This window comes from Mus pahari, chromosome 23, assembly GCF_900095145.1.
Source record: "Mus pahari chromosome 23, PAHARI_EIJ_v1.1, whole genome shotgun sequence".
Lineage (NCBI taxonomy): Eukaryota > Metazoa > Chordata > Mammalia > Rodentia > Muridae > Mus > Mus pahari.
In genome coordinates this window covers 48,958-76,795 of record NC_034612.1, presented here as the reverse complement: position 1 = coordinate 76,795, position 27,838 = coordinate 48,958, and the positions used below count along the sequence as shown (strand labels likewise).

The 27,838-nt window shown below is 42.7% G+C and overlaps 1 protein-coding gene across 2 annotated transcripts in view; it reads right to left on the bottom strand.

Annotated features, from left to right (window-relative positions):
• Golga3 (golgin A3) overlaps positions 1–27,838 on the bottom strand; it is a 42,875-nt gene that overhangs the window by 8,398 nt on the left and 6,639 nt on the right. Inside the window, exons 3-18 of one of the 2 annotated variants that reach the window (XM_021186742.2) lie at positions 26,809–27,078; positions 25,461–25,573; positions 23,017–23,663; positions 21,904–22,015; positions 19,452–19,758; positions 16,059–16,261; positions 14,146–14,283; positions 11,150–11,311; positions 10,412–10,780; positions 9,556–9,633; positions 8,322–8,585; positions 7,236–7,330; positions 5,525–5,741; positions 4,712–4,855; positions 3,475–3,672; positions 1,634–1,750 (exon numbers count right to left, since the gene is read on the bottom strand). In XM_021186742.2, the coding sequence (XP_021042401.1) occupies positions 1,634–1,750; positions 3,475–3,672; positions 4,712–4,855; positions 5,525–5,741; positions 7,236–7,330; positions 8,322–8,585; positions 9,556–9,633; positions 10,412–10,780; positions 11,150–11,311; positions 14,146–14,283; positions 16,059–16,261; positions 19,452–19,758; positions 21,904–22,015; positions 23,017–23,663; positions 25,461–25,573; positions 26,809–27,078 (3,434 nt within the window). The remainder of the gene's footprint in view (positions 1–1,633; positions 1,751–3,474; positions 3,673–4,711; positions 4,856–5,524; positions 5,742–7,235; positions 7,331–8,321; positions 8,586–9,555; positions 9,634–10,411; positions 10,781–11,149; positions 11,312–14,145; positions 14,284–16,058; positions 16,262–19,451; positions 19,759–21,903; positions 22,016–23,016; positions 23,664–25,460; positions 25,574–26,808; positions 27,079–27,838) is intronic. The other variant, XM_021186743.2, reaches the window with a different exon arrangement.

The window sequence follows — 27,838 nt, the reverse complement described above, 5'->3', positions numbered from 1 at the left end:
AGCCTGGTCTACAAAGTGAGTTCCAGGACAGCCAGAAGCTACACAGAGAAACCCTGTCTCAAAAAACCAAAAAAAAAAAAAAAAAAAAAAAAAAAGTTTTAATAAGAGAAAAAAAAGGCTGCTTCTAAAACAAGTAAAACTAACACACACACCACATTCTTGTTTTTGTTTTGTTTTGTTTTGTTTTTTGATAGTACTATCATGTACTATTGTTAAAATTATGACTAGACTAGGTGCATTCAGTAGAAAGATTTAAGCTTTGTTCATAAGTGTCCTTGGTGGTGGTTAGTTATATCCCTATTATTGCTCCCAGCATTCCTAGTAACACATTTACTAGTCATGCCTTCTTTTAAAGCAAGAATAAAAATATGTAATGAGATGGGTCAGTTGGCACACACCTTTAATTCCAGCAATCAGAAGGCAGAGGTAGGTGGATCTTTGAGAGTTCAAGGCCAGCCTGGTCTACAGAGTGATGGTCAAGGCCACTAGAGTCTCTGTCTCAAAGCATAACAAAACAGTCGGGCGTGGTGGCACACGCCTTTAATCCCAGCACTTGGGAGGCAGGGGCAGGTAGATTTCTGAGTTGGGGCCAGCCTGGTCTACAGAGTGAGTTCCAGGACAGCCATGGCTATACAGAGAAACCCTGTCTCAAAAAAATAAAATAAAAAAATAAAGAAAAAAAAAAAGAAAATTGTATGTAACAGAATTTTATACACATACAACAATGGCCCTGAGTCTGCTTTGTGCCAGGATGTATCTCAGCAGGAAGCTCACATTCTAAAAGAGAAGGGGGTGTAAAGTGGTCGAAACACGGTTTGGGAGGCAGAAGTAGGCGGATCTCTGTGAGTTCGAGGCCAGCCTGGTCTACAGAGCAAGTTCCAGGACAGCCAGGTCAACACAGAGAAACCCTGTATCAGGAAGAAAAAAACAAAACCAAACCCAGTATGGGAGCATGGGATGGAATGCGTATTAGTTATCACAGGCCGGGGCTGGTGAGATGGCTCAGTAGGTAAGAGCACCCGACTGCTCTTCCAAAGGTCCGGAGTTCAAATCCCAGCAACCACATGGTGGCTCACAACCATCCGTAACAAGATCTGACGCCCTCTTCTGGAGTGTCTGAAGACAGCTACAGTGTACTTAAATATAATAAATAAATAAATCTTAAAAAAAAAAAAAAAAAGTTATCACAGGCCTTTGCTGTTATGATTTACATAACAGATCAGCAAAACTGGAGTGTGGAAAGGAGCCAACCACTAAGACAGTTCTATACTTTAAGGCTATATACAGCCATCATTCTTGACTTTTTTTAGACAAGGTCTTGTTATAGAGCTGAGGCTGGTCTCAAAGCTCACTACATACAGCTCAAAGCTGGCCTTGAAGACAGAACCCCCCCTACCTCAGTCTTGTAAAAGCTGGGAGTATGCACAAACAGGAAATGTGTTTTTTAAACTTTACAGGGATGCCTTTTCATAGCAAAGACTAATGTGTGTATGTATGGGTGGTTCGGCCTATCCTTCCTAGTCCTACATTGCTAAAGTCATTAAGTATGATGTCACTTTCTACAAAGAAACAATGCCATCTTCTCTGCAGTCTGTGTCATAACTACCCAGTCCTTAGAAAGCTGGCCACATACCTGTTCCTTTAGGCTGTTCACTTCCATCTTTTCTTTCTCTAGTGAGACTTGTAAGGCTTGGACAAGTTGCTTCATCTGGCGATCCTCCTCCTCTTTGTGCTGTAAAACTGCCTGCACCTATATCACATCATGACAGGATGAATAAGCAGCAGTATCAATTCCAAGCACCTAAACAACCTGCAATGCAATCTTGAGACCCTCTACAGTCGGCCATCATGTGGAGCCCAGTAGGATGGTTTACATAATGATGGCATCACAGGAAAGGAACAAGGTAGGGAGGGTGAGAAACCCCACTCTGGGCTAGAGATGTCGCTCAGTTGTTAAGACTGTTTGCCTAGGAGGCATTCGATTCCCAGCACTTATGCATAAAACAAAACAGGCATGGCTGTAATCCCAAGACAGAAGAATTAGAAGTTTAAAGGCATTATCCTTAGCTACCTAGATACAGGATCCCCACCTCAGAGAGAGAAGGGGAGTGTTAGGGAGAGGGAGAGAGATCAACTGATGCAGAAGTCTGACCTCACAGGAATGTGTCACATGGGTGTGTTCAAGAACACAGATTTGAACTCAAAAGAAAGATGCAAATGTATCATAAGAGACGTTTAAAAGGAAGGTAGCCCAGCAATGACAGTAATGAAAGAAACTGGAGCAAAATGTAAATTAACTCAACTCTTCTAGTAACTACATATTTTAAGGCTTGTGTGAGACATGTACTGGCTGGTTCTGTGTCAGTTGACACAAACTAGAGTCTGTCATGAGAGAGGAAGGAGCCTCCGTTGAGGAAGTGCCTCCATGAGATAAAGCAGTAAGGCATTTTCTCAATTGGTGATCAACCCAGAGAGTGGGGGCAGCCCACTGTGGGTGCTGCCATCACCTGACGAGTAGTCCTGTGTTCTATAAGAATAAGAAAGCTTGGGGAAGCCACATAGTAAACAGCACCTCTCCATGACCTCTGCATCAGCTCCTGCTTCCAGGTTCCTACCCCGCTTGAGTTCCTGTCCTGACTTCCTTCAGTGATGAAAAACAATGCACCAACTGTCTGCTCAGTCTGGGAGCCCAATTCACTTTCTACCTCTTTTTTTTTTTTCCAAGACAGGGTTTCTCTGTGTAGCCCTGGCTGTCCTGGAACTCACTCTGTAGACCAGGCTGGCCTCAAATTTAGAAATCCGCCTGCCTCTGCCTCCCGAGTGCTGGGATCAAAGGCGTGCGCCATCACTGCCTGGCTTAACTGATATTCTTTTTTTTTTTTTTTTAAAGATTTATTTACTTATTATATGTAAGTACACTGTAGCTGTCTTCAGACACACCAGAAGAGGGAGTCAGATCTTGTTAAGGATGGTTGTGAGCCACCATGTGGTTGCTGGGATTTGAACTCTGCACCTTTGGAAGAGCAGTTGGGTGCTCTTACCCGCTGAGCCATCTCACCAGCCCTTAACTGATATTCTTAAACTTCCCTTGAACTGTTCAGTGTCCTCCAAGGCACTGAAGCCTAAGGAGACAAGAACAGAATCTACAGTAAGATGCCAAGTTGGGGTTCAAATTTCAGTTTTAAATCCTATAATGACTTCAGGCAGGTGTCTTTTGTACAGGTTGCTGTCTAGAACCAGAGGACAGTCTGACCTGTCTCACCAGGAGCCTACTACACAAAAGGGACTAGTGAACTTGGTACAATGAGCCCAGGCCCTTACTGCTGGGGATCCAGGCTTATGCAATGGCCAGGTTCCTCTGAGCCAGGTGTGGTGGTCCCCTGAAAGTGGCTATGACTCAGTATGATGAGACACTGATCATAAATATGTTCCACATGACGCTCATGCTGCTCCTGCAGATATAGGTCTCCGCACCTGGAGATTCAGCTGTACCAGGTCAGCTTCCCTCTTGGCCAGTGCAGTCTCCAGAATGCTGTTGTGCTCCCGCAGAGCTGCATTAGATTGTCCAAGGCCGGTGAGCTTCCCTCGCTCATGTTCTAACTCCAGAGCTAGTTTCTTATTTGACTCTTCAAGACGTTTTATCTTCCTTCTGAAGCCTCTGGATTCTTGAAGCTGAAACATATTGGTACATGTAAATTTCATGCTCTGGGCAGGTGTGGTGATCCATGGTCATAACCCCAGGGCTTGGGAGGCAGAGGCAGAAGGATCAACTCAAAGCCACCATGGATACAGGAGACCCTTTATCAAAAGCAACACCTCCCGCGTGCAAAAATCATTTCCCGCAAGACGGACTACTCAACTGAAAAAGGTAAGCAATTTTTTCCAAGAACTAACACTAAAGCACACACTGTCCTTGACTTACTACCTATGAGTCTGCCACTTTTGAGTTCCCAGGCTTCCTAGAAGCCAGTCCAGAAACTAGTTACTCAGGGCCTTGGATAAGCTGCTCAAAAACAAGCGTGGAGTTGATCTAACCTCAGCAACGCTCACTTGAGGACAGGGTAGAGGTCGCTGAACAAAACACACATCTCTAAATGCTAGTTATGTAAAGCTCCTAAAGGCCCTGCTGTAGCAACATGGTAGGGTTGCCCAGGGGCAGGAGACAGGATCTTGGTGACAGTGCTGAAGCACTGCTTAAACAGGGCTAATAGGCCGGGCAGTGTGACACACACCTTTAATACCAGTGCTTGGGAGGCAGAGACAGGCAAATTTCTGAGTTCAAGGCCAGCCTGGTCTACAGAGTGAGTTCCAGGACAGCCAGGACTATACAGAGAAACCCTGTCTTAGAAAACCAAGAAAAAAAAAAAGAGGATAATAAAGTGAGTTGTCAGTTCTTTGGCAGATTTAATTTGGGTTATTTAAATCAAAGCATTCTAACTGGGAAAAGAACAGGATTATCTAACCTTTAAACACTGACTTAATGACAAATCTGTTAAGATGGATTCACAGCTGTCCTGGGACTCATATATAGGAAATAGGCTAGACACACCTGCCTCCAAATGTCTCAGTAGTCTCAGCCATGTGGTAACTGTAAAAGTGGTAACTACTGACATCCTCCCTAGAGTACTGGCAACAATGTGGTCCACCAACAATTACAAGGTGATCCAGGAGCAAAGCACAGCCACTCTGTGCTTAGCAATGCAGGTGTTACCTCATCTTCTAGCTCCAGCACCTTCTCCCGGGACTCTTCCAGCTCCTGGCTAGTCATTGTGATCACCTCCTGTAACTCCTTCTCCAGTAGTATCTTGCTTTGGCCAACATTCTGCAGTTCCACCTCCAGAGCACGAATCTTCTCCTGAAAGCCAAAATGGTAGACATATTTAGTCACTGGCCTTTTCCTCCTTTAACTCTCATGGGCACATACCTGATCACATTCTAGATTTTGTTGTTTTTATTCCACGTTATTCGTTTACTGTTATGTGTATGTGCATGTGTGTAGGTGTTCTTGTGTGCATGCACACTTCAAAGGACAACTTTTGGATGTCAGGTCTCTTCCTGACTCCTACAATGTGACTGGGAATCAAACTCAGTCATCAGGCATGGTGGAAGGGGCCTGTATCCAGTGAGCCACTCAGCCAGCCCAGTTGTTAGTCTCTGAAACAGAGCCTCCTTCCTAAACAGTCCAGGCTGGCAGGAAGGCTCTGAAGCAGTGAGCTTCTCCCTCAGCCTCACAAGTGTTGGGATTACATTACTAAACCCAACTCAGAGGGCGCTATTCTTTTGTTTGATACAGGCCTCATGTAGCTCATGCTGGGTTAGAACTTGCCATGAAGCCAAGATTAACCTTGAAATCCTAATCGTCCTGCTTTAGCCCAGTGTGAGTTCAAGGCCAGCTTGGTCTACAAAGCAAGTTCCAGGACAGCCAGGGCTGCTACACAGAAAAATCCTGTCTTGAAAAACAAAAAACACAACAAAAGAAAACCAAGAGCCCTAAGGACTTTGACGGAGAAATGTGTTTACCTACATGTAGGACAGGGTCACTGCTGCCACCTGTGCTCTGAGCTCGGAGCTGATTCAGCTCCGCATCTGTGGCCTCCTTAGAAGCCAGAGCTTCCTGCAGGCGACGGCTGAGAACGCTCACAGCATTCTCATAAGCCTTGTGCTTAGTCTTCATCTCCTTCTGGGCGCTGGTCAGATCTGAGCCCAGCCTCTTCATCTTCTGCTTCTGTTCTGTGATGGCCCTGAGACATGAGAAAGCTGAGTTAACCTTCAGTGCAACCAGTGCAACCAACCAGCTCCCTGGCCTGAAACATCAAGGGGATATGTTGACATGTTCACCTTCTAGAGCTGGATGGTAGGGTTTCTGTTTGTTTGTTTTGTTTTTTTCTGAGACAGAGTTTGTCTGTGTAGCCCTGTCTGTCCTGGAACTTGCTCTGTACACCAGGCTGGCTTTAAACTCAAGAGATGTGCCTGCTACTACCCCAGGCTTAGGGTACTGGCTCTTGAGAGGCCACTTTAGCTTAACACCATTCTGTGTTTCCAAAACCTGGCTGATCCTCAGGAGAACTTGGGCAAGTGTGTTCTTGTTTTGGTTTAGTTACTAAAGGAGAAAAGCTATCTGTCAGCAATCTATGCTAGAGGGACAGGAGAAACAGTATAAATCTACTAAGTCGAATCCACCACCATCAAGATCTGCCCTCCTCTCTGCACAATTTAAAAGTGATTTTGTGATGAGTATAGTGGTGCACACCTGTAATTCCAGCATCTGAGAGGCTGAGGCAGGAAGATAGCTACAAGCCAGATCTATGCTGGACACAGAACAGCTGGGCTACAGAGAGAGAGACCTTTACTCAACAAAACAAAATGATTTTGTGAGGGCAGAAACAGCACACTTCAACCAACAAATATCCCCAACATTTTCCCTAAAAGTCAAAAACAAACTCTTAGCAGGTTTTTGAAAATATTACTAGCTGTTAAGACGTAAGCAGCACAGAATATACCATGGAGTAAAGAGATCCCAAAAGTTTGAGAGTCAGAGCTCATACTGTAATCCCAGCATTTGAGAAGGTGAAATAGAAATATCACAGGTTTGAGATCAGTCTTTGCTATAAAGAAAGAGAGTCTCAAAAATCAAAAAAGCAAAGATAGCTTAATCTCAATGAGTTCTAGGCCAGGTAGAGCTACATAGTGCTATTCTGTCTAGAAAATTAAATAAAATAAAAATAAATAAACAGCCCCAAAGGATATTTGCATAAGTATATATGCATACATGAATAGTTGCTGATAAGAGTCATGTGTTTTGATTTGTGACAGATGAGTCTCAGTGCTAACCCTAATGAGAGAGCAGGGATGACAGGACATTGACACCAGTGTGCAGCATAAAGTCAAATTAAATAAAAGGAGATTTTAGGACGAGGGCATGTAGCTTCATAATACAGCTTCTATTTAGTATAATCAACACCCGGGCTTTCATCTCCAGCTCTGAGGCAGAGGGAGTGCTTCTGTAAAGGATGCTTGAGCAAATCAACTTATAAATTCAGATAATAAGTAAGAAAAAGGTAACTGCCAAATCATGAAGGAGTGTTAGAACCGTGCTCCAGGCTACCTTCTCATGGGCTCAAGTTTAATCAGGGTTTGTAAGGAACAGAGCAACATCAAGGACTGTCCAACCTAATCTCTCTCCCACCAGAGCTGCAGGTGCCCTCCATAGGTAGATGGATGCTGCTCAGACTTACTTCTTGGCCTCTTGTTGCAGCTCTTCTACTTGTTTCTTCAGTGTCTCATTGGCCTCAGTAAGGGCTATCATCTGCTCTTTGTCAAACTTCAAAGACTTTAAAAAGAACAACAAAAAAACATGTGCAGTAAGTAAAAAGCCACCTACTCCAGATATCTGTCACTGATGATAATACTTCCTAGTGATCGAATGCATTTCTGGGGGTTCAGAGACCTGGCTGCTCTCCTAGAGGATTCAATTTCAATTCCCAGAACTCACATAGCAGTTCATAATCATCTATAACTCCAATTCTAAGCAATTCAATATCCTCTTTTAGCTTTTATGGGTATTACATACATGGTAAAGAGCCAAAACATCCATACACATAAAACAAAACAAAACAACCACAACAAACTTGGCCACTACGTCCAGACCATAAATGCCTTCCTAAAGCCAATTTACTGGCAAGAAAGAAAGATAAGTTCTGGTTAGCCCATGCCTTACCTGATGCCACATGAAAGGAACAAGTAAGGGGCCATGACCTCTTAGGGACTTTCAGCACGTCATGTGTTTTTTGTTCTAGCATCCTGCATATCACCTCTCCAAATTTCTCATCCCAGGAAGTGTTGCTTATTTGGGACTGAGTGCTCTATCTCTACCCTTAAGTCATCTCTTATACCCTTGCTGATCACCAAGCCAGTCAGTCACTGCACTCAGTAAAACAGCCAGATGCAGGGGCAGTAGAGCTGCCCAGAGGGAATGGGTAGGGAGCCACATGATCCTCCCCGTGACTACGTCCTGCCTAAACTCAGGCTATCTGCAGAGCACTCACTCTCTCCTTTCTGTCTGGTGCCAACGCTGTGGACTTCGAGGCTCAGGAAACCAGCTCCCCATGTAACACATGGCATGTCCTGCTGTGAGCTCACTCTTTTTTGTTTCCTTCATGTGGCATCACAGCATGCATTTATCTCAATACTAGTTTCAGGAAGGCCTTGTCTCTAGACTGTTTTAAAAGTCAATGCTCCCCATTCCTCCCTGTACACAGGAAGCCCCCAGCACACTTAGCTGAGCCTTCACAACTCAAAAGAACCTATGTATTGCATCCCACCTGCAGGTGAATCTCCATTTCATCTCGTTCTTTCTGCACCGACTGAAGATGCCCCTCAAGCTCTGCCATCTGCTGGTGAACCAGGGACATGTCCTTCTGCAGCCGTGAGTGTTCTACTTCCACAGTCTTCTTCTCTCCCTGCAGCTTGATTAGCTCCTGCCTCAGTTCCTTCATCTCAGAGTCCAGCCGTTTTTTGGTGGCTTTCAGTTCATTGATGAGTTGGTCTTTGGAAGTTGCATCTCGCCGGTATGCCTCTACCATCACCTTCAAGACACAAGTAATAACAGTCAGTACCTTACTCCTTACTCGGGGAATAAGGCTGCCTTATAAAAATGTTTACCAACAATTTTCAAGGCATAACTGTCTTCTCACCCACATTCTGGGAACCCAGAGGATTAGAGGAAAATGCTTTAACCACTATACTACATCTCTAGCCTTAGGGGTAGAACTTTTTACACAATACAGTTAGTTAAATCTGATACTACCCATTGACATTGGCATGTCTGGATTTCTGTCACACAATGTGACTACAAACGACCCCAAATCTGAACATTGTATGAAGCATCTCGTTATCTTCCTGGGATCCTTGTATCTTCTGGATAATCTCACAAGGAATTATCTCCCTTTGGTTGGGGTTCTCAGATTCTGAAAGTTAATCCTTTGTGTATCTCAATAATAAAATGAAACAGTACTTATAAATGCGCTTTGGAGGATCTTCCTCTCTTAAAACAAAACATTCAACTGATGGTTGACAACCAAGTGAGGAATCACAGCCATTCCTCCACCAGGAGACGAGGGCTTCAAAATACAAAACTTAGGTTATGGACCTTTTCGGTACAAACTACACTTGTTTTAATGTTGGATTATAGTGTAAGCTTTTCACACTCTATACAGCAAACACAACCAGCACATGCTGACCAAAAAAACCAAAAAAACAAAACAAAACAAAACAAAAAACCCCCACAGTTCTTGGGAGTGATAACAACAAGGCATCCTCACAAGGTACCACAATGGTAGCTCCATACGACATTCATTCTTTGAGGATCACAGATACTACCTCAGGGGAGAAGGGGCATGACGCCTCACTGTCTGCAATGTGGTAGTGACAACTTAAGAGTAAGTATGCCTTTAGACACGGTAAGGAAGACTCAGATGCCTCCCTCTTTCTGACTCTGCTCTACTGCCACAGACAGACTACTCAGCGGTGTGCCCAGCCCTTGTTCCCGAGTCCTACCTTTTGCTGAAGAAACTGCTCCTTTACTTTCTGCATCTGTTTTCTCAGTGTGGCTGTCTCCTGCTGCAAGTGCTCCACCTAGAGGAGAGGTTTGCAGAAGAATGGGTTGAAGTGGAAATCAAAGGACCCTTGATGAAGGGCAGCACTGGTTTGGTTTATTCCACCTTGCTATACTTTTGATAATGACACACATGTGTATTGATTTGCCTTACATAGCATTGTTGAGCTCAACTTGTGGGAATGCTGTTATTGAGAGAAGTTTGCCCCAAAACTGTTCCTGAGGTTCCTGTGGCAGTCTGCCACTTTCACGGCCTCACCTCAGGCTGGTTGACCTGAGGTTCCTTCAGGACTGAAGGACAGCTGCTGGTTCATGCCTGGTGTGGGCCTGCCAAAAGGACTGGTCTGTAGCCGCTGAGTTGTATTTGGTGTTTGCTACAGGACTGAACTGCTGCCAAAGAAGATCGAGCAAAAAAAAAAAAAAAGCAAAAAAAGCAAAGCCAAGTATACTGCAACTTCTCTTCTAGCTGAAAACTGTAACAGCAGCAACAAAACTGGTCTTTCGGCAGATACATTTCAGACACTCTTCCACACTGGTGAGCGAGCGAGTGTGTGTGTGTGTGTGTGTGTGCGCGCACACACACATACACACACACGCACACGTACACACACAGAATCTGGTTTCCAAGTATATGGTTCCTCTACACCCAGAGGCTGATGGAGGAAAAGGGTGTAACAAGAACTATAGGTTTCTTGCTTAAGAACATTTTCCGCAGATCACTCACATTTGCAACAGAACACAGCCCAGAAAAAAAAAATCAATGAATGGTCCTTCAGAAAACACCTAAGCTACTGTTACCTGGTTGGACTTGACAGCCAAATCTTGTCTCAGTTGTTCCAAAAGTCCTGATGTCTCCTCAGTATCTTCTTCCAAACGCCGTGCTCCTCTGTCAAGTTCCTCCTTGTCACTCTTGGCTGATTGCAGAGCCACTTCCAAGACAATCTTCTCATTCTGCAAGAAGTGAATTGCATCCTCCCTGGAGTCAGCCTCTCTCTGCAGCTCCTCTAGCCTTGCTTGTAGCTCATCGTAACGTGTATGCAGGTCATCAAGAGACTGCCCTTTGGCCTGTAGAGCCTCCTGCGTTGATGTAAGCTGCTTTATCACATCTAGGTGCTCCTGCTGAAGTGCTGCAAGCTGCTGATCTCGCTGGAACAATGTCAACTTCACCTAGAAATAAGTAATAAACTTAACATGCTGCCTTCCACCCTAGTACAAGAATTTATATATTTTTGATGTTTAGAATTTAAGTACTTTTGATGATTCATTGAAGGGTCTTTTTTAAAGTAAAATTTTAGAGTAGAAGAACATGAATACAAAGAAGCAAACCCATGATCAGGCTGGCAACAGAACAGTCTGATAGTGACCATCAAATATATTCAATAGATAGCCCAAAACAAACCTGATCTACCAATACAGCCTCATGCCAGAGATCACACACAGAGCATGTATGAATGGCATGTGGACATGTGTACCAGGCAAGGCCCATAGCCACAGAAATCCCTGTGATCCTAGGGTCTAGAGAGCACGATCACTTGCCTGTTCCAACTCTTGTTCCAGGGATGCTGCTGCATCTGCCACTTTCTGTAACTGCTCCCGTTCACCTTCAAATTCTTCCAGCCTCCTTTGGAGGTCTTCCTCCACCATTGTCTTCGCCTCCCGAATCTGTACAAATGCTGCCTCCTGGTCCAACATGTCAGCCTGAATAAAAAAACAGTTTTCTTTTAAAGATTTATTTTATGTGTATGTGTGTTTTTACTTCATGTATGTATGGGTAGGTACCACATGCATGCTTAGTGGCCTACTGAGGCCAGAAAAGGGCGTTGGATCTCCTAGAACTGGAGTTAAGGGGGTTGTGAGTGGGCTGGAAAGGTGGCTCAACGGTTAAGAGCACTTATTGCTCTTCCAGAGGTCCTGAGTTCAATTCCCAGCAGCCACATGGTGGCTCACAACCATCTGTAATGGGGATCTGATACCCTCTTCTGGTGTGTCTGAAGACAACGACAATGCACTCACATACACGAAAGAAAGAAAGAAAGAAAGAAAGAAAGAAAGAAAGAAAGAAAGAAAGAAAGAAAGAAAGAAAGAAGAAAAGAAAAGAAAAGAAAAGAAAAGAAAAGAAAAGAAAAGAAAAGAAAAGAAAAGAGGGTTGTGAGCTGCATATGGGTGCTGGAAATTCAACCTGGGTCCTTTAAAAGAACAGTAATTGTTCCTAACAACTGAGCAATCTCTCTAGCCCTATTTCTTAAAACAGAAAAACTTAATCACCATAACAAACTACAAGTCTCATCCTTTACAGAGAAACCCACTGCTATGTAAGAAGTCCCTATTCATATCTCCATTCTGTCTATTAACTGCAACCTGACAAACTCAGAGTCAGTGGGTGGTACCTATGGACTTACACAAGGTAGAGGCATGTCCAGGCTACTCAGGACTCTTATCCCAGCTGACCTAGGCTCATCCCAAGAGAAAAGCAGTCAAACAATCCACCTGGCTACTTAAAAAGCTGAGGTAGAGGGAAGAGCACTTGAGAAAACTGAGCTGGAAATATAGTTCAACTACGGAAAGTACTTTACCCTGACATGCATGAAGGCCTGAGCAGTACTGTATAAAATTACATATGGTGATACATACTTGGGATAGTACTGGGTGTATATACCATAAAATTCAACTCTGGCACATTTCTTACAGAAATAATTTATATACCAGAACTGTTTTTAGCTCTTAACAGAGCCTTTAGTCATTACAGCTCTCAACCTAATTGTCTTCCATTAGCTGAGCCAAATGGTTGCATGCTCCATATGACAAGAGTACAGGTAGGAAGATGAGAAGATGAGAAATCAGAAAAGCCATAGGAAAGCTGAATTCCTGTGTAACTATCTATGGAAGATCAGGATCAAAACTGGCCCAGACACACAGGTCACAATCATTAATGACTAGGTTTTTTTTTTAATATATAAAACCTTTTTATATTTAGTTTATGCCTGTGTGCTCACGTGCCATGGAGTCAATATTGAGGTCAGAGTATAACTTGTGGAAGTCAGTTTTTTCTTCCACCATGTGAGTTGCAGGGATTAAACTTAAGGCAACAGACTTGCCAGCAAGTAAATTTATCATCCTGCCAGTCTTTGACTTGCTAGATGTTTTACATTTTGTTTTGTTTTTCTTTTTTTGCTTTTTGAAACAAGAATATTAAGCAAGTAATACTACCCATTTTATAAAAAAATAAAGAGTAGGGCAAGGGGCTAGGTATAGAATGCAGACAGAATAACTGCCTAACTCACAAAGCTCTGGTTTTGATCCCCATTATCACATAAAAATGGGTATTGTGGGACATGTATACAATTACAACATTCAGGAGATTAAAGGCAGGAGGTTAAGAGTTTAGGGTTATTCTAGGCTATAGAGAGTCTGAAGTCAGCCTGGGCCACATAGGCCTGTTCTGAAAGCAAGGCAAAAAGACAGTCTCAAGGGTCATTAAGAAATCATCCAGGGCAGTGGTTTTCAACCTGGGGGTTGCATGTCAAATATTTACACCATGATTCAGTAGCAAAATAGTTATCAAGTAGCAAAAAATTAATTTTTATGGTTGGGGGTTATCACAAGATAAGGAACTGTATAAAAGGGCTGTGGCATTAGGAAGGTTGAGAACTACTGACCTAGGTGTTTGAGAATGGGATCTAGATCCAAGCAAAATACAGTTCATGTCTCATCATCATCTAGAGATGATCTGTAGAAACAGCAGGCAATAATGGAAATGCCTTCAGAAGAGCACTGTGCACTGGAGGACTGAAGCAGGCTGAATGCTTGCAAACAAATACAAACCACTGGGCCTGGAAATACTGCCTATCATTCAAACATACTTAGTCCCCTTTCTCTCCATTCACCCTGAGGTTAGCTCTGTCCCAAGAGTGCAACAGTGCACTGGTAGGAACTCCAAGGGAGACTTTAAAAAAGAACAAGGACCCAAGGACACTCAGGCCAGACCAGAGATAGAATTCCAAAATGCTGAAAAGCTACACTGTATGTTGCTCAAAGAGATTGTGTGTGTGTTATATGTTTTTGCGATGCATGCACATTACTGTGTGGCAACACACACTCACGTATGTGTATGTACAAGCACAAGGAAAATACTGTGTGTCTGTTTCTGTTTTTTTCCACCATACTACCTTGAAGCAATGTCTCTCACTGAATTGGAAGCATACCATTTTGTCTAGGCTAGCTAGACAGCAAGGTCACAGGATCCTAGTCTCAACCTCCCATAAATGCTGGGGTTACAGGCACACAGCCATGTCTGACTTTCATGTAACTCATGTCCTCGTGCTGGCACAGCAAGTGCTCTTACCCACTAAGCCATGTCTGCAGCCACCAAACAAGTTTCTTAAGTATTAAATAACATATAAAAGTATACATATTAAGAAGATATATTTATGTTTACTTAAGGTATTTTGATAATGTCTGTGTATGTTTTACACTTGCCAGCAAGAACTAAAGTGGGATAAAAAGTATCACTCCACTATCACCACAGTCCTCACCTCAATGCTCTGGAGCTGAACAGCTATGCGCTCTTTTTCCTTGATGGATCTATGCTGAGTTTCTGTCAGCTGATGCGATAGGGACACATTCTCAAGCTTCAGGTGCTCCAAAAGGCCCGCTTGGGTCATCTGTCCAACCTTCAAAAGAAAAATCCAGGAGGTAAAAAGAAACTTAAAATTAGGCATCAACGGTGGCCTAGCTTATTCCTAGTCACTAAGACGTTCTTTCTTTTTTAACAATGGCTCCTGACTCAACTTCTCAATGTCACCTATTGCAGGGAAAGCCCCTGACCTTCTGTCTTCCACCCCAGGACTCACCTACACAAATCCTCTGCCAACCTACCTTGAACTTGAGCCATGTGGGTTCTGTATGGGGAAGGGGGCTGCCCACCAAATCAGACCTTCACACCTGAGAATGTGTAGTTTGGACATGACCTACACTATAGTTCCTACTTAAGGTCTACCTATAAACTAATAACCAGATTCTACTGGATCTCCACCAGTTCCAGAGACAACCAAGACCTAATTTAACTCACAGTGTCTTCAAGAAAGGGAGACCAGCAACACAAGCCCTAAAGGCGTGAGAGGCAGCAGAGAGATGCAAGATACACAAACATTCAAGTACAACAGGTCTGTGGCAAGATCTCCCCAACCTCATGTATAACCCTAGCAGATCCTCTGATCTGACATATTCAAGATGGAACAAATTCAAGGTGGGCCTTGGAGACAGAAAGGCTACACTGAGAAAGGGAGGAGGTACAGCAACTGCTGAGGCTGTGTTTAAAGACAGCAAAAACAAGACTGTCCTGCATCTTCTATCACACTGAATGACCCTGACAACAGAAAGCAGTAGTCTGGGACAAGGAACAGCATGAAGAACCCTAGTTACAGAATGTGTTTATGTGTGTGGCGGGGGGGGGGGGGAGCAGGCAGTTTCTTAAATTGCTACTCTCCTTGATTACTCTTATCTTCCAATTTCCCTCACTAACATATGAACCCAACTTCTTTGAATATTCCACACGTAAAGAGCATAGCAATTTATGTCTTTTGTTTTTGTTTGAAACAGGGTTTTTCTGTGTAGCCCTGGCTGTCTTAGAACTGGCTTGCAGACTAGGTTGTCCTCAGAACTCACAGATATTCACCTGCCTCTGCATTCCAGTTGCTGAGATTATTGATGTGTTTCATTCTTGGCTAAGATACATTATTACAGGGATGACAGAAAGTGCTTTTTGTCATCTTCAATCAGTGTAACCAGTCAGACCCTGACCTTCAGAGTAAAATATATTCCAGAAACTTACCTATTTCTCTTACATGTTTCAAAGGCATGCTGCCTAAGTAAAGCTGCTAAATAGGCTTCATGCTACAGTGCTACTTCTGTCTAAAGGATACACAAAACAACAGGTGTCTTCACATAAGCAAATTCAAAGGCTGGCTTGTTCAGCTTCTACTAACAAAATAGGGAAAAGGAAAATGTCTCTTACAGAACCTGAAAGCAAGAGTTCACATAGGAAATACCTATTGGCTAAGGCCAAGCCGCCAGAGAAAAATCAAACTCTGAGAGGGACTTCCTGCCAATACTGTGTCCTACAAGAGCATCACAAGAAAGAGATTCAGAGCCTCAGAGTCCATGAAATGTGGGTCTGAGTGGTGTGGACAAAGAAAGATTTATCCTTTGATGGAAGGAGGGCGTGAGAAGCTCTGGTAGAGGAAGGATGGGTGTTGGCTGGAAAGTAATCAGCAGACGATAAACAAAAACATATCCATGATATCTAAAACCATAAACACCCTTTACCACTATTCTAGTAAACGCATGATCCTCTTGTTTTAGCCTCTGGAGTTTTAGATGCCATCACACCTTTGCAATGCAGGGGAAGCATGTCCCACAGCCCTGAAGGGAGTTTCCAGCACTGTACCTGGATGTGGGCCATCTCTCCTTGCAGCCTGACCCTGGCCTCCTGGGCCAAAGCAAGCTGCTGTTGGTACCACTGCCGGGCATGCTGCAGAGAAGTGATTTCAGCCTGTGATGCTTGTAGTTTGCTTGTCAGTGTTGTGCGCTCCAGCTGTACTTGCTGGAGCTGGCTCTGTAGTGCTGTCATCTGCTGCCGCAGGTCATGCACTGAAAGTAAGCAAGGATGGCCAACTCAGACTAACCAGCACCAACAAAAAAGCCACAGCTGGGGTCACTTGACCTAAAGATGAAGTCTATAGAGAGAATCATTACCACTGATGCTCATTTGGCACAGTGGCCATATTCTATAAAGTTACCACAAAAATAGCAGTGGTAGACAGAGAACCACTACTCCCAGACAGAAAGGGAGTTCCTATGAGCCCCTAGTCACAACAGTTCTATTAACTGATAAAAGTATCTGTTCATTTACCTGTAATTTAGTTTAAACACACCTTAATTAATATCTGCTTAATTATTAATCTATTATCTATTAATTACTCATCCACTTATGTATTATCTCAATTATTATGAATGACTATAAAGCTCATGGCCACAGCTCTATGTAAGTCAGCTACAACGCCTTTGGAGAATTCCTCTAAGGAATTGTCTTTTCTATAAAACTGCTTAGAGCCTCCTCACATACAGAATATAAGCATTTGGAGCCATTTTAAATAGTAATTACCCCCCAAGACAGCCCATAACTAGACTTGTGGCACTAAACAGATACAAAAAAGATACACACTAACAGCCTGGGCTGAGGGAAGACTAAGGGTACAAGAGATCTGAGTATTGTCTTCCTCTACAGAGGTAGAAGAACACAACATCAAGTAACTCAAATATTTAACTAATACCATGCCATATTCATGAACAATCATAAAAGTGCTTGAGTAAAGCTGGAATTACAAAAAATTACCCTGGAAAGAAATCCCAGTTATGGAATTTGCAATGACCAAAACCCAACCAAGTGTCCCAGAAACTGCCACGTCACTGTGGTTCTCATCTTTGGGAATCCAGTGACATCAATTTGCCATAAAGAAACAGCACTAGTGTCGTCTGGTTGATTCTGTAGTAGCACCTGCTAACTGGTCATTTGGTCAACTCAGTATGAACAGGTGGAAGGGAAGTAAGAAGGACAGAGAGTCAGTCATCAACAATACAAACAAGATCAGACATCTTAAATTTTAAATTATATCCTGAACTTGGGAAACTACTTGTATTCTGAAGACATTTTATTTTCCTTCATTTCTTTATTTTATGTGGTCACAGGGATTGCTAAGCTGTCCAGGCCACAAGCTTTTCGTTCCTTTGTCTCAGCTTTCAAAGTAGCTGGGACTAAAGTTAAGCACCACTAAACCTGGTTTAAGTTTAAATGAGAGGAGAGTGACAGAGAGAGACAGAGACAGAGACAAAGACAGACAGAGATAGAGAGGGGTGACCAGTCTGCTGGATAGTTTTAAGTCAGTCTGACACAAGCTAAAGTCATCTGAGAGGAGAGAACTTCAATTAAGAAAATGCTTCAGTAAGATCAGGTTATAGGTAAGCCTGTAGGGCATTTTCTTAATTAGTGACTGAACCGGGAGGGCCCACCATTCAAGGTAGTGCCACCCCTGAGCTAGTAGTCTTGGGTTGTATAAAAAACCAGATGCCAAATAAGCCAAATTAACCCTTTTCTCCCCAAGTTGCTTTGGTCATGGTGTTTCATCACAGCAACAGTGACCCTAACTAGGACAACCAGGTATCAGTGGCACAAGCTTGTTAGCTTACCACTTGGGAGATGGGAGGCAAAAGGATCCAATGTTCAAGGTCATCCTCAGCCACATAGCAAGTTCAAGGCCAGTCTAACCTACATAAGACCCTGTCTCAAAAAAGAAATAAAAGTAAGATTGTTTAAGAGAGTTCACGATCCCTTCTTTGCAGTGCTTCAATTCCAAAGTAATGAGAACTTAGAAAGGAACAAAATGAACCCATTTAGAAAATTTCAGATTTTTTTTACTCTAATAAAACAAGTACCATAAAATGCTCAAAGGCTGAAAAATAGCAATTTAAGGGACTGTTTCTGTGATGTAGTGTTAGAAATGAGCTTCTGGGTTAACAGCTCATCACTATTATCCTTAAGGTCATCATAGCCACACTGCCCCAGCTGAAACACAGATATGGCCCTCCACTGCACTGGACATGCATTAAGAGGCCTGCGTTTTTCTTTATCATGAGGGCTTCAATCTCCCAATCCCACTGCCCCCTCTCTTTCCGACTTGTATTCAAATAACATCCTTTTAGTATCAGTTGGTATCAGGGTTCGGCTCAGGTAAAGACTAAAAGCAGGGTGTCTTTATGAATGACCTGTAGATAAGCCCCTAAGGGCTACAGACCAACATAATCAAAAAAGGGTTACTAATCAATAACATAGGCATTGCTCTTAAATATTTTAGACAGCATTTGAAATTGGTAGAAATAAATGTTGTAGTGAGAATTTTGGTTTCTTATAAAAACACAGAAACAGGAATGTTTTAATCTCAGGTGTGGGGATGTGGGGCTGCTTCAGATTGTCCACAGCAGCTGACTATGATCTGCCTCATGCTCTAGTAGGAGTGTGATTTTGCCAGCTGCAGATAGTTTCTGCAATAGCATAATGCTTCAAATTCTGGGGATTTTTTCAGAAGGTATATAGGTGCTAGGGCCCCAAGAAGCAGGATTGGTTGGGTGGTGTGTTTTTATTGTTGTTGTTGGTTGTAGTTTGTCAAATAGTTATGTGCAAAGAAGAAACAACAAGAAGAAAGTAGATATGTTGATCAAACTTGACCCAAGGAACTTAAAACCCCTAATAGCAGAAAGTAGTCTTAACAATAATGTCGCCCCGTATCCTTTTTTTCTCTCCTATCTAGTGTTAGGGGGTGGAAAGCATGAAAGAAAAGAGGTGGAGAAGGGCAGAAGAAAGAAAAATCCACAAAATAGCAAAAGACACGCTATAAAATGTAGAATAAATATACATTTCAAACACCCCCAAAACCCTGAATTTAGGAGGTAGGAGAGCAGAAAGGATTACTTCTGGCAGTCAAATCCAAAGTCAATCCCTGGGATTAGACTACCTACTCACAAAAAACCACAGACTCTCAAGAGTTCAGCCTGAGTTGTATTTCCTGTAACAACGTAGCGAGTCTCTGTGTTAATACTCAGCTACCATGAACCTGAAGCTTTATCCACATAATACTGACTACAGGACCCAGACTCACACCTGTATTTCCTGTAACAACGTAGCGAGTCTCTGTGTTAATTAATACTCAGCTAATGTGAACCTGAGGCTTTATCCACATAACAGGGACTACAGGACCCAGACTCACATCTGGGCTGCGGAGCTCACCTGTGTTGTCCTTGCTGAGGATGTTTCTCTGCATGTCCTCCACTTTGGCCATCAGTCTCTGATACTGCTCCTCTGCCACTTGTAGGTCATTGTTTGAGGATGCCAGGCTGGCATTTTTAGCTTCTAGCATGCTCTGCAGGTCAGTCATGGCCCGCTCTAGATCCCAGCAAGACTGCTTCAAAGTGTCCACTTCAGAACTAAGGGAGTCTTGCTTCTGCTGGCTGCTGTGGCTGTGTTCCACCTGTGCCTGTAGCCTTGTGCTCAGGGCAGCAAGCTGGGCCTGTAGCTCAGCCTTCTCTTGAAGTGCCTGAAAATATCCCCAAACAACCTTAATGGTTTTCAAAAAAATAAGTCCCTCTCAACCACTGTTTTAACAAGATTGTTGAAACTTATGTTCACAATCAGTGGGACAGAGAAAAATAAATTTTATTTAAAAACAGTCTACCCAAAAACCAGTCACTTAGACGTGAATTACCTGTTCCCCATATAAAACAAGTTGACAGATCCCTGAGAGATAACCTCAGTCAGATTGAACTCAATGAGGAAAATGGTGCCATTGTAGAAATTCAACGGCTAAACTATAACACAGATGCAAGAACGGTATTGAGTGACCACAGCAACCACGCCACAGGACAGAGCACAGAGAGCAAACAGGTGAGGGCTACGAGTATTGCTCAGTGGCTGGGTGCTTGATCAGCGTGCAACAGGACCAAATTCAATCCCTAGAACCATAAAAGGGGGGTTGATAAACAAAAATATTAAAAGACAAATGAAAGACAAAGGCAAGCCCCAGCCACTAGCACATTCTACTCACCCTGATCCACCTAGGAGGAAATGTGGGAACTCAGCACAACATGTTAAAGAGAAGTGTGACAACAGCATGTCCAACAGACAGAGAAGCAGCCTCCAAAGGAACTGGGATAATCAGTAAAACTTAACCAGATTTTACTTCTTTGTAGTGTTAGGGACTGATCCCAGGGACTTAAGCATGCTAGGCAAAGGCTCTAACCCTGAGTTGTATCCCAGTTGATCGAAGGGAGTTTAGAGTCAATATAACTGACATCTACAGGGAACTGCCAGAGATCCATACATATCCTAAGTTTAATAGGACCCACTTTACAAGTGCATTAGAAGGAAAGCAAATTCCAAAGAAGAAAAGGTGCTTAAACCCACCTCAGGACTAAGTATCCTGAGGAAGTATCAATGGATGTGATGAGACAGTAACATTCTCAATTAGCACAGAAAACTGTGTACAATCAAAAATTCTCTTAAAATCTCTGAAATCACCTTGAAAGATTGTTTTATATATAACTAAATGAATTGGCTTGTGCCTAAGGATTTTTAAAGCATGACATGGCTTCAAGCACTGCTCTCCTATAGTATGTGTTTATAACCTCTGGTCAGCCATCTTGTTGTCTCTCTATGCGTGTGTATGTTTTCCATTACAAAGCATATAGCTGAATTTCCATGAACACTCACTCTAAACTATCAACAGAAAGATAAAAATAAAGTTCTTTGTTATTGGAGAGAGAAAGAGAAAGAGAAAGAGAAAGAGAAAGAGAAAGAGAAAGAGAAAGAGAAAGAGAAAGAGAAAGAGAGAAAGAGACAGAGACAGAGAGAGAGAGAGAGAGAGAGAGAGAGAGAGAGAGAGAGAGAGAGAAAGAGAGAGAGAAAGCCAGGCATGGTAGCACAGGCCTGTAATCCAAAGCAAGTTCAAAGTCAGCCTGAGCTACATGAGAAGCTGTCTCAAAATCAATCAATCAATTAATTAATTAGAGAGTTCCATATAACAGAGTACAAATTGAAAATAAAGAAATGAAGAACCATCCTTGTGGCTATGAGCTGCCTTTTATGAACACTGTGAACCAACCTTGGGTCCTTTGAAAGAGCTGTAGGTATTCTTAATACTCCTCCATCTCTCCAGCTCCACCCCCCCCCCCAAATGAAAAGAAGATATAGTAAAATTAGTATCAGACAAAGCAGACCATGGATTAGCAAACCCATTTGCTAGAAGGAAAACCAAATCTTGCAAGTTTCCACCCTCACCAAATATATAAACTCAAATAAATAAATATAATAATCTTTAAGAAATTAAAAAAAAAAACTATTAAGCAAAGGCAGAAACCACTCAAAAAGTAGTAATGGGGATAAAATGAAACTTTTACTCTGTGAGAGAGATGTAAAAGACACCAGGAGAAATTAACTGTCACAAACTCTCAGGTATATTTAGGACATGCTCTTGGCAACTTCTGATGGCAACAAAGGGAAAGAATGAGCCATAGATAAACTAGCACAACTTTGAGACCAGCACACCCAGTAGACGAAAATGAGTAACATGGACATCTTGGCTGGTGAATCACACTTAAAGTTATCTATAAAATTACATACAGCAAAGACCCACATACTCTTTTCAGAGATTCAGCTTATTGAGCAACAATCAAACATCCCTTACCTGACTGGCTTCTAATGACAAAGCCTCCACCTGTCCTTCAAGTCTCCTTTTATCTTTAAGAATCTGCAACAATTCATCCTGTGGTTCAGTCAAGGAGCTCTCCATGGACACACTAGGGGTCAGAAATACAAAGTCAAGAGATAAGAACATAGGGAGGCAGAGGCAGGCGGATTTCTGAGTTCCAGGACAGCCAGAGCTACACAGAGAAACCCTGTCTTGAAAAACAAAAACAAGGGCTGGCGAGATGGCTCAGTGGGTAAGAGCACCCAACTGCTCTTCTGAAGGTCCAGAGTTCAAATCCCAGCAACCACATGGTGACTCATAATCACCCATAACACGACCGATCTGATGCCCTCTTCTGGAGTGTCTGAAGACAGCTACAGTGTACTTACATATAATAAATAAATAAATTAAAAAAAAAAAAAAAAACCCCCCCCAAAAAAAAAAAACAAAAAAACAACCCATAACTGTTACTCCTCATCCTTCATACTGTACAACGTTTACATTCCCCTCTGCTTCTCCTGTTTTTTTGTTTTTGTTTTGCTTTTTGAAAAAGAGAGTTCTTTTTATGTAGAAAATACATAGGTCCTCTGTGACCTGAAACTCTGTAGTCCAGACTGACCCTGAACTGATCCTCCTGCCTCAGCTTCCTGAATGCTTGGATCATGGGTATGCACCACCAACATCCAGCTCCTCCCCAGAGTTTAAAACATACAACTTAAAAAGTGAACTGACTCGGGAAGCAGAGGCAGGTGGATTTCTGAGTTCCAGGACAGCCAGGGGTATACAGAGAAACCCTGTCTCAAAAAACCAAAAAAAAAAAAAAAAAAAAAAAAAAAAAAAAAAAAAAAAAAGTGAACTGAATCTGAGGTTCATGCCTCCTACAGAAGAACATGCTTTAGAGACAGGAACTTATAGGCACCCAGGAAATCTTAAGTGGTAGGTCTACACTGCTCTTCATACCATGTAAGTGGTTTAGAGGGGACTCTACTTATAAAGAAATTGACAGAGCTGTATATAGGTGAAACAAGCTAATGTAAAGATTGGGGTACATTAGCAAAGGGACATGGCATAGCAGCAGTCAAGAGCCCAGACTCAAGGCTGCTGTCTTACCTGCTGCAGATGCTGTCTCTACGGCTCCGCACCTCCCCGTTGGCTTCCTGGTTCTGATCTTGGTGCTGGGCTGCTGCAGCCTGTAGTACGTCTTTAATTGAAGGAAACTGGCCCAGGGCCTCTGCAGAAATCTCTTGGCCATCAACCATGTAAGCTGCTCCTGGCATGCCCACGTTCCCCAGGACACCACAGGCCCCTCGAAAAGAGAGGCTGCTGTGTGAGGAACTGTCACTCTCATTTCCATCAGCCTCTGACACACTATCCCCAGTCAGCGAGGCACTCTCTACATGGTTATCAGTCTCAGATGATGGGCTAACCTCAGACACAACCGAAGTGCTACTTCGACTTTGTTTCAGGGAACTTCCAACAGCATCAGCAGTAGAACCAAGGCCACCAGAGTCACTTGGATCTTCAGTTCTATAGTCAGCCAGAGACCGAATCTTGCTTGACTTGGAGTTCTTTTTTTCTTTAGAATGTGCCAGCAGCCCTAAGCTGCCTACCTTGGGCCCTCGAGGAACACTTGTACGCAAGAAGGAATATTCTTTTGTCACAGCTACAGTACTGGCCCTTGGCAAGTTTTCTGGATTTAACATGAGCTCAGGATCAAGTGTACTAAAAAGTTTCATTTTAGTTGCAGGTTGACTGGACTGAGAAATAAACAAAAGTATAAAAATATGACCAAGATTAGCAAGCAGCATTTTAAAACTGTCATCAAGAAAACATGCACAATGAACATTCTACCAACAACGGTGTGCCCTTAGAATGCTGGGTGCAGCAAATCTTCTGAAAAATCACCTCTCAGGTTGCACTGAATGACTAGACTTGACGATCCCTAGGGCCTGAAGCACAGCCTTTAATGGCCAACACTTTAAAATACTTAAAAGTGAGTCACATAATAAGTTCTCATCCAACTTCCCGGCTAAACTTTCCTGGCTATTGATTGTCCTAGTTAGTTTCTCAGATACAGATTTTTTTGTTTGTTTGTTTTTTAAAGTTCTGTTGAAGCCGGGTGTGGTGGCGCACGTCTTTAATCCCAGCACTTGGGAGGCAGAGGCAGGCNGATTTCTGAGTTCGAGGCCAGCCTGGTCTACAAAGTGAGTGAGTTCCAGGACAGCCAGGGCTATACAGAGAAACCCTGTCTCGAAAAACCAAAAAAAAAAAAAAAAAAAAAAAAAAAAAATTCTGTTGATTTGGATCTACTTTAGGTTTTTAATTATTCAAGAGGTAATGAGCCTCTTTATTCATATCTGCTTACACATAACTCAGCAAATACATATGGTATCCTTTCTTGTAGAGTGAGGAGGATATTGTCATAGGGGTCTCAAGTCCAGGCTGAGAGAGACCTCATCATCCCCCTGCCTCCATCTTGGTCTAGGAATATAACTATGCCACAACACCCAACCATGTGGAACTCTTGCTCCATTTTTTTTTTTTTTTGGTTTTTTGAGACAGGGTTTCTCTGTATAGCCCTGGCTGTCCTGGAACTCACTTTGTAGACCAGGCTGGCCACAAACTCAGAAATCCACCTGCCTCTGCCTCCAGAGTGCTGGGATTAAAGGCGTGCGCCACCACGCCCGACCTCTTGCTCCATTTTTAACACTGATTATTATCATTTTAATTCCCAGCTATTTTATCATTTTTATTGTTGCAAATTCTTTCCCAAGTGATTTTTGCAACTGATCATGGCAGGATAATTACTGATTTTTTTTCCCATTAATGAACTGGAATAACAAACAGAAAATTTCCTAAAAAAAAAAAAAATGTATATCTAGTAATGGTTTTTAGTTGATTTCTCATAATCTTCTAAGGTATTATCAACTTGCAAATATCACCAATCCTCCTATTTGTCACTGTTTCTATCTCTTATCTCATTATACTAGCAAGAAATTCCAAAATGGTCTGAGTGATATTTGAGATAAGGGAAAAATCCAAGCTATATATGTCAACATAATTTTCTTTAAAAATTATTTTTACTTTATGTGCATAGGTCTGCATACCTGTGCACCATGTGTATGCCTGGTCCCTTGGAGGCCAGAAGAGGGTATCAGATGTCTTAGATCTAGAGCTACAGAGAGTTATGAGCTGTCTTGTATGTGCTGGGAATCAAACCCAAGTCCTCTGAAAAAGCAACAAGTGCCCTTAACCACTGAGCCATCTCTCCAGCTGTAGCATAACTTCCTTATCTAGGAAAACTTCAATACTTTCATTTTACCAAATTAATGTAACCCCAGGGTAGGGACACAGAGGATACATCGTAAATACAGCAGTTAAACATAGAAGCAATAACTTCTAGAAAAGAGCACAAAAGGAAAGGAGATGGAGAAGAATGGAATGCCAGGTGTGGATTGAACAAGTTCTATGTTGTAGAATTCAGAGCTGCTCATAATTCACACAGAGGAGACAGGAGACAGGAGACAGTCCAGACTCCTATCCAAGAGACTCACCCTTTCCCGATGGCGCTTAACTCGGTACTGCATGAGCTGCTCTTCCAGGCGCTTCCGGGCTTGCAGTCGAACCTGCTCCTCCTTTTCCAAAGGCAATGAAGATGCAGTGGAGCCTGCAAGGGCAATGGCCATTGAGAGGTTAATAGGAAGCAGGGCACAGAAACCTGTTGGTAATCACAGATGTGTTAGCTTATGAAAAACACACATCCGCCTATATTCCATGACAATGTCCAGACTAAAGGAAAATTGAGGGCCCCAGCCACTGAGCACAGCTAAGAACTGTACTTACAAGACATATTTTCCTAGGAAGTTACACTCACAGATTATCTCATCTGCTGCAGTAACAAGTCATAACACCATGTTAAAAAAAAAATCAAGAGCCTATTTAACCCTATTTATTCAGACATTGTCCATTTAATAAACAAAATGGCTGACTAGTCCTGCTGCAGCACTTAGTGTAGAGTGAAGACCTAGAAGGCCCTGCTTTAAGAGCTAAGGGCAGGCTACATCCGTTTCCTGACAAATGAGCTCAAATCCAGAACTCACACTCAAGGACAGTAAAAACAAAGGGAACTCTTTTAAATTAAAAAAAAAAAAAGATTTAAAATATTAAGACACAACTTGTGTGGGGGTTGCAGAGGGTGGGTGGGTGGGAGGGGGACTTAAAAAGTTATTGTACTTGCAAACCCAAGGCAGCCACTCTCACCAGGGCTGGGTTTGTGGCTTAATCCTAACAATAGCAGATGTGTCTGTGAAACATCAGCAGAGGGTTAAGAGGTCAAAAACCAAATCTAGGTCTTCTGCAAGAGCAACCAATGCTCTTAATTGTTGAGCTCTCTCTCTCTAGCCCCTAAGATTCCTTTTGTTTTGTTTATGGGGGCCTTGCTAAGTGGCACTAAGGCTGACCTCAATTTTCAATCCCCCTGCTTCAGGTCTTTCACATAGCTAATTACAGGCATATAAGTTTCATTTTTAAAGACCATGAAAAAAAAACCAGGTATTCATATAAACATGCAAAGGATCTTGTGATAATCTGGTTTACCATTTTATGATTAATTCCCTGCCTGTTTGTTGGCCACCCATGGACAACGACATGGGAGGTCTGTTTGTCAAGGAGTCTGATACCACTGCTAGTACTAGGTGGCAGAAAGTTCCAACATCCAGACATACTTGCACTCCTTAAAGGGAAGCTAAATCATTAAGAAGCATCCCTCTGCCTCCCCCATTCAGTAAAAAATAAGACAGGGCAAGTCAGGACTGCTCGTACAGGAGCAGTCAGGCACTGATTCCAAGCAGAAGATGCTGATAGCAAAGGGAAGGGAAGAGTCCAGAGGGAATGGATGCTTACACAGTTGCGTTTCTTGCATGGGAAGACTGAGTCTGAGAGACTGCAAAGCTTCTTTTCTAACACTGCCCTCAGCACTAGTTCCCTGAGAGTTCCTTAGGTTGTCATGGAAACCATCCACACCTGTAGAGGCATCAGGTCCCACTGGGCTTGTTGTGGGATCAAGAGACAACTGAAGGTCTGGGATCTGCCCATTCTGACAGATGGCCACCTGGCTGGATCTATCTGGGCTTCCTTCTTCCTTAAAAACTCTGTTTACCTCAACACTGGCATCTGGAAAAAGAGAGAAAGTGTGTTAGACACATTATTTGAAAAAGTTTAAGTCATTTCCAGACATACAGCTATTTGTAAGTCCCATGAGCATGACATTTCTGTATTTTATAAGTCTGTTTTCTCTGACTCTCAGGGACGTTGGGGCAAAGCCTCGTGTCCTCACCTGTAAGTTAGCTTCATCTTCTACGCTATGACTGTTGTATACTTAACTCATGTTTCCTTCCCACTTAAATAAGAAGAACGGAAACCAAAAAACTTTGAAAATTGATTTTTTGAGTGTTGTTGGGTAGAGCAGAGGCTTAAAACAAAGTTGATTTTTCTAGATGTGTAGGTGACAGCTGGGCTAATCAGAGTCCAAGCTCACATTTTCAAGGGCCAGTTTCAAAGTAAAGTCAAAATACATTCTCCAAAGAAGTAGCTGATCTAATCGGAGTGACTCTACTAAAGTGAACAGAAGTCAAATTTTGTTTTGGCTGGGTGAGTAAGAGTCGGGAATTATAAAAAAACAATTTCACAAGCTGGGTGTGGCTGCCCATGCCTCAGCACTCAGGAGATAGAAGCAGACAGACAGATCAGATCAAGAGTTCATGATCATTCTTTTTTTTTTTTTTTTTTTTGGTTTTTTGAGACAGGGTTTCTCTGTATAGCCCTGGCTGTCTTGGACCTCACTTTGTAGACCAAGCTGGCCGCAAACTCAGAAATCCGCCTGCCTCTGCCTCCCGGGTGCTGGGATTAAAGGCGTGCGCCACCACGCCCGGCT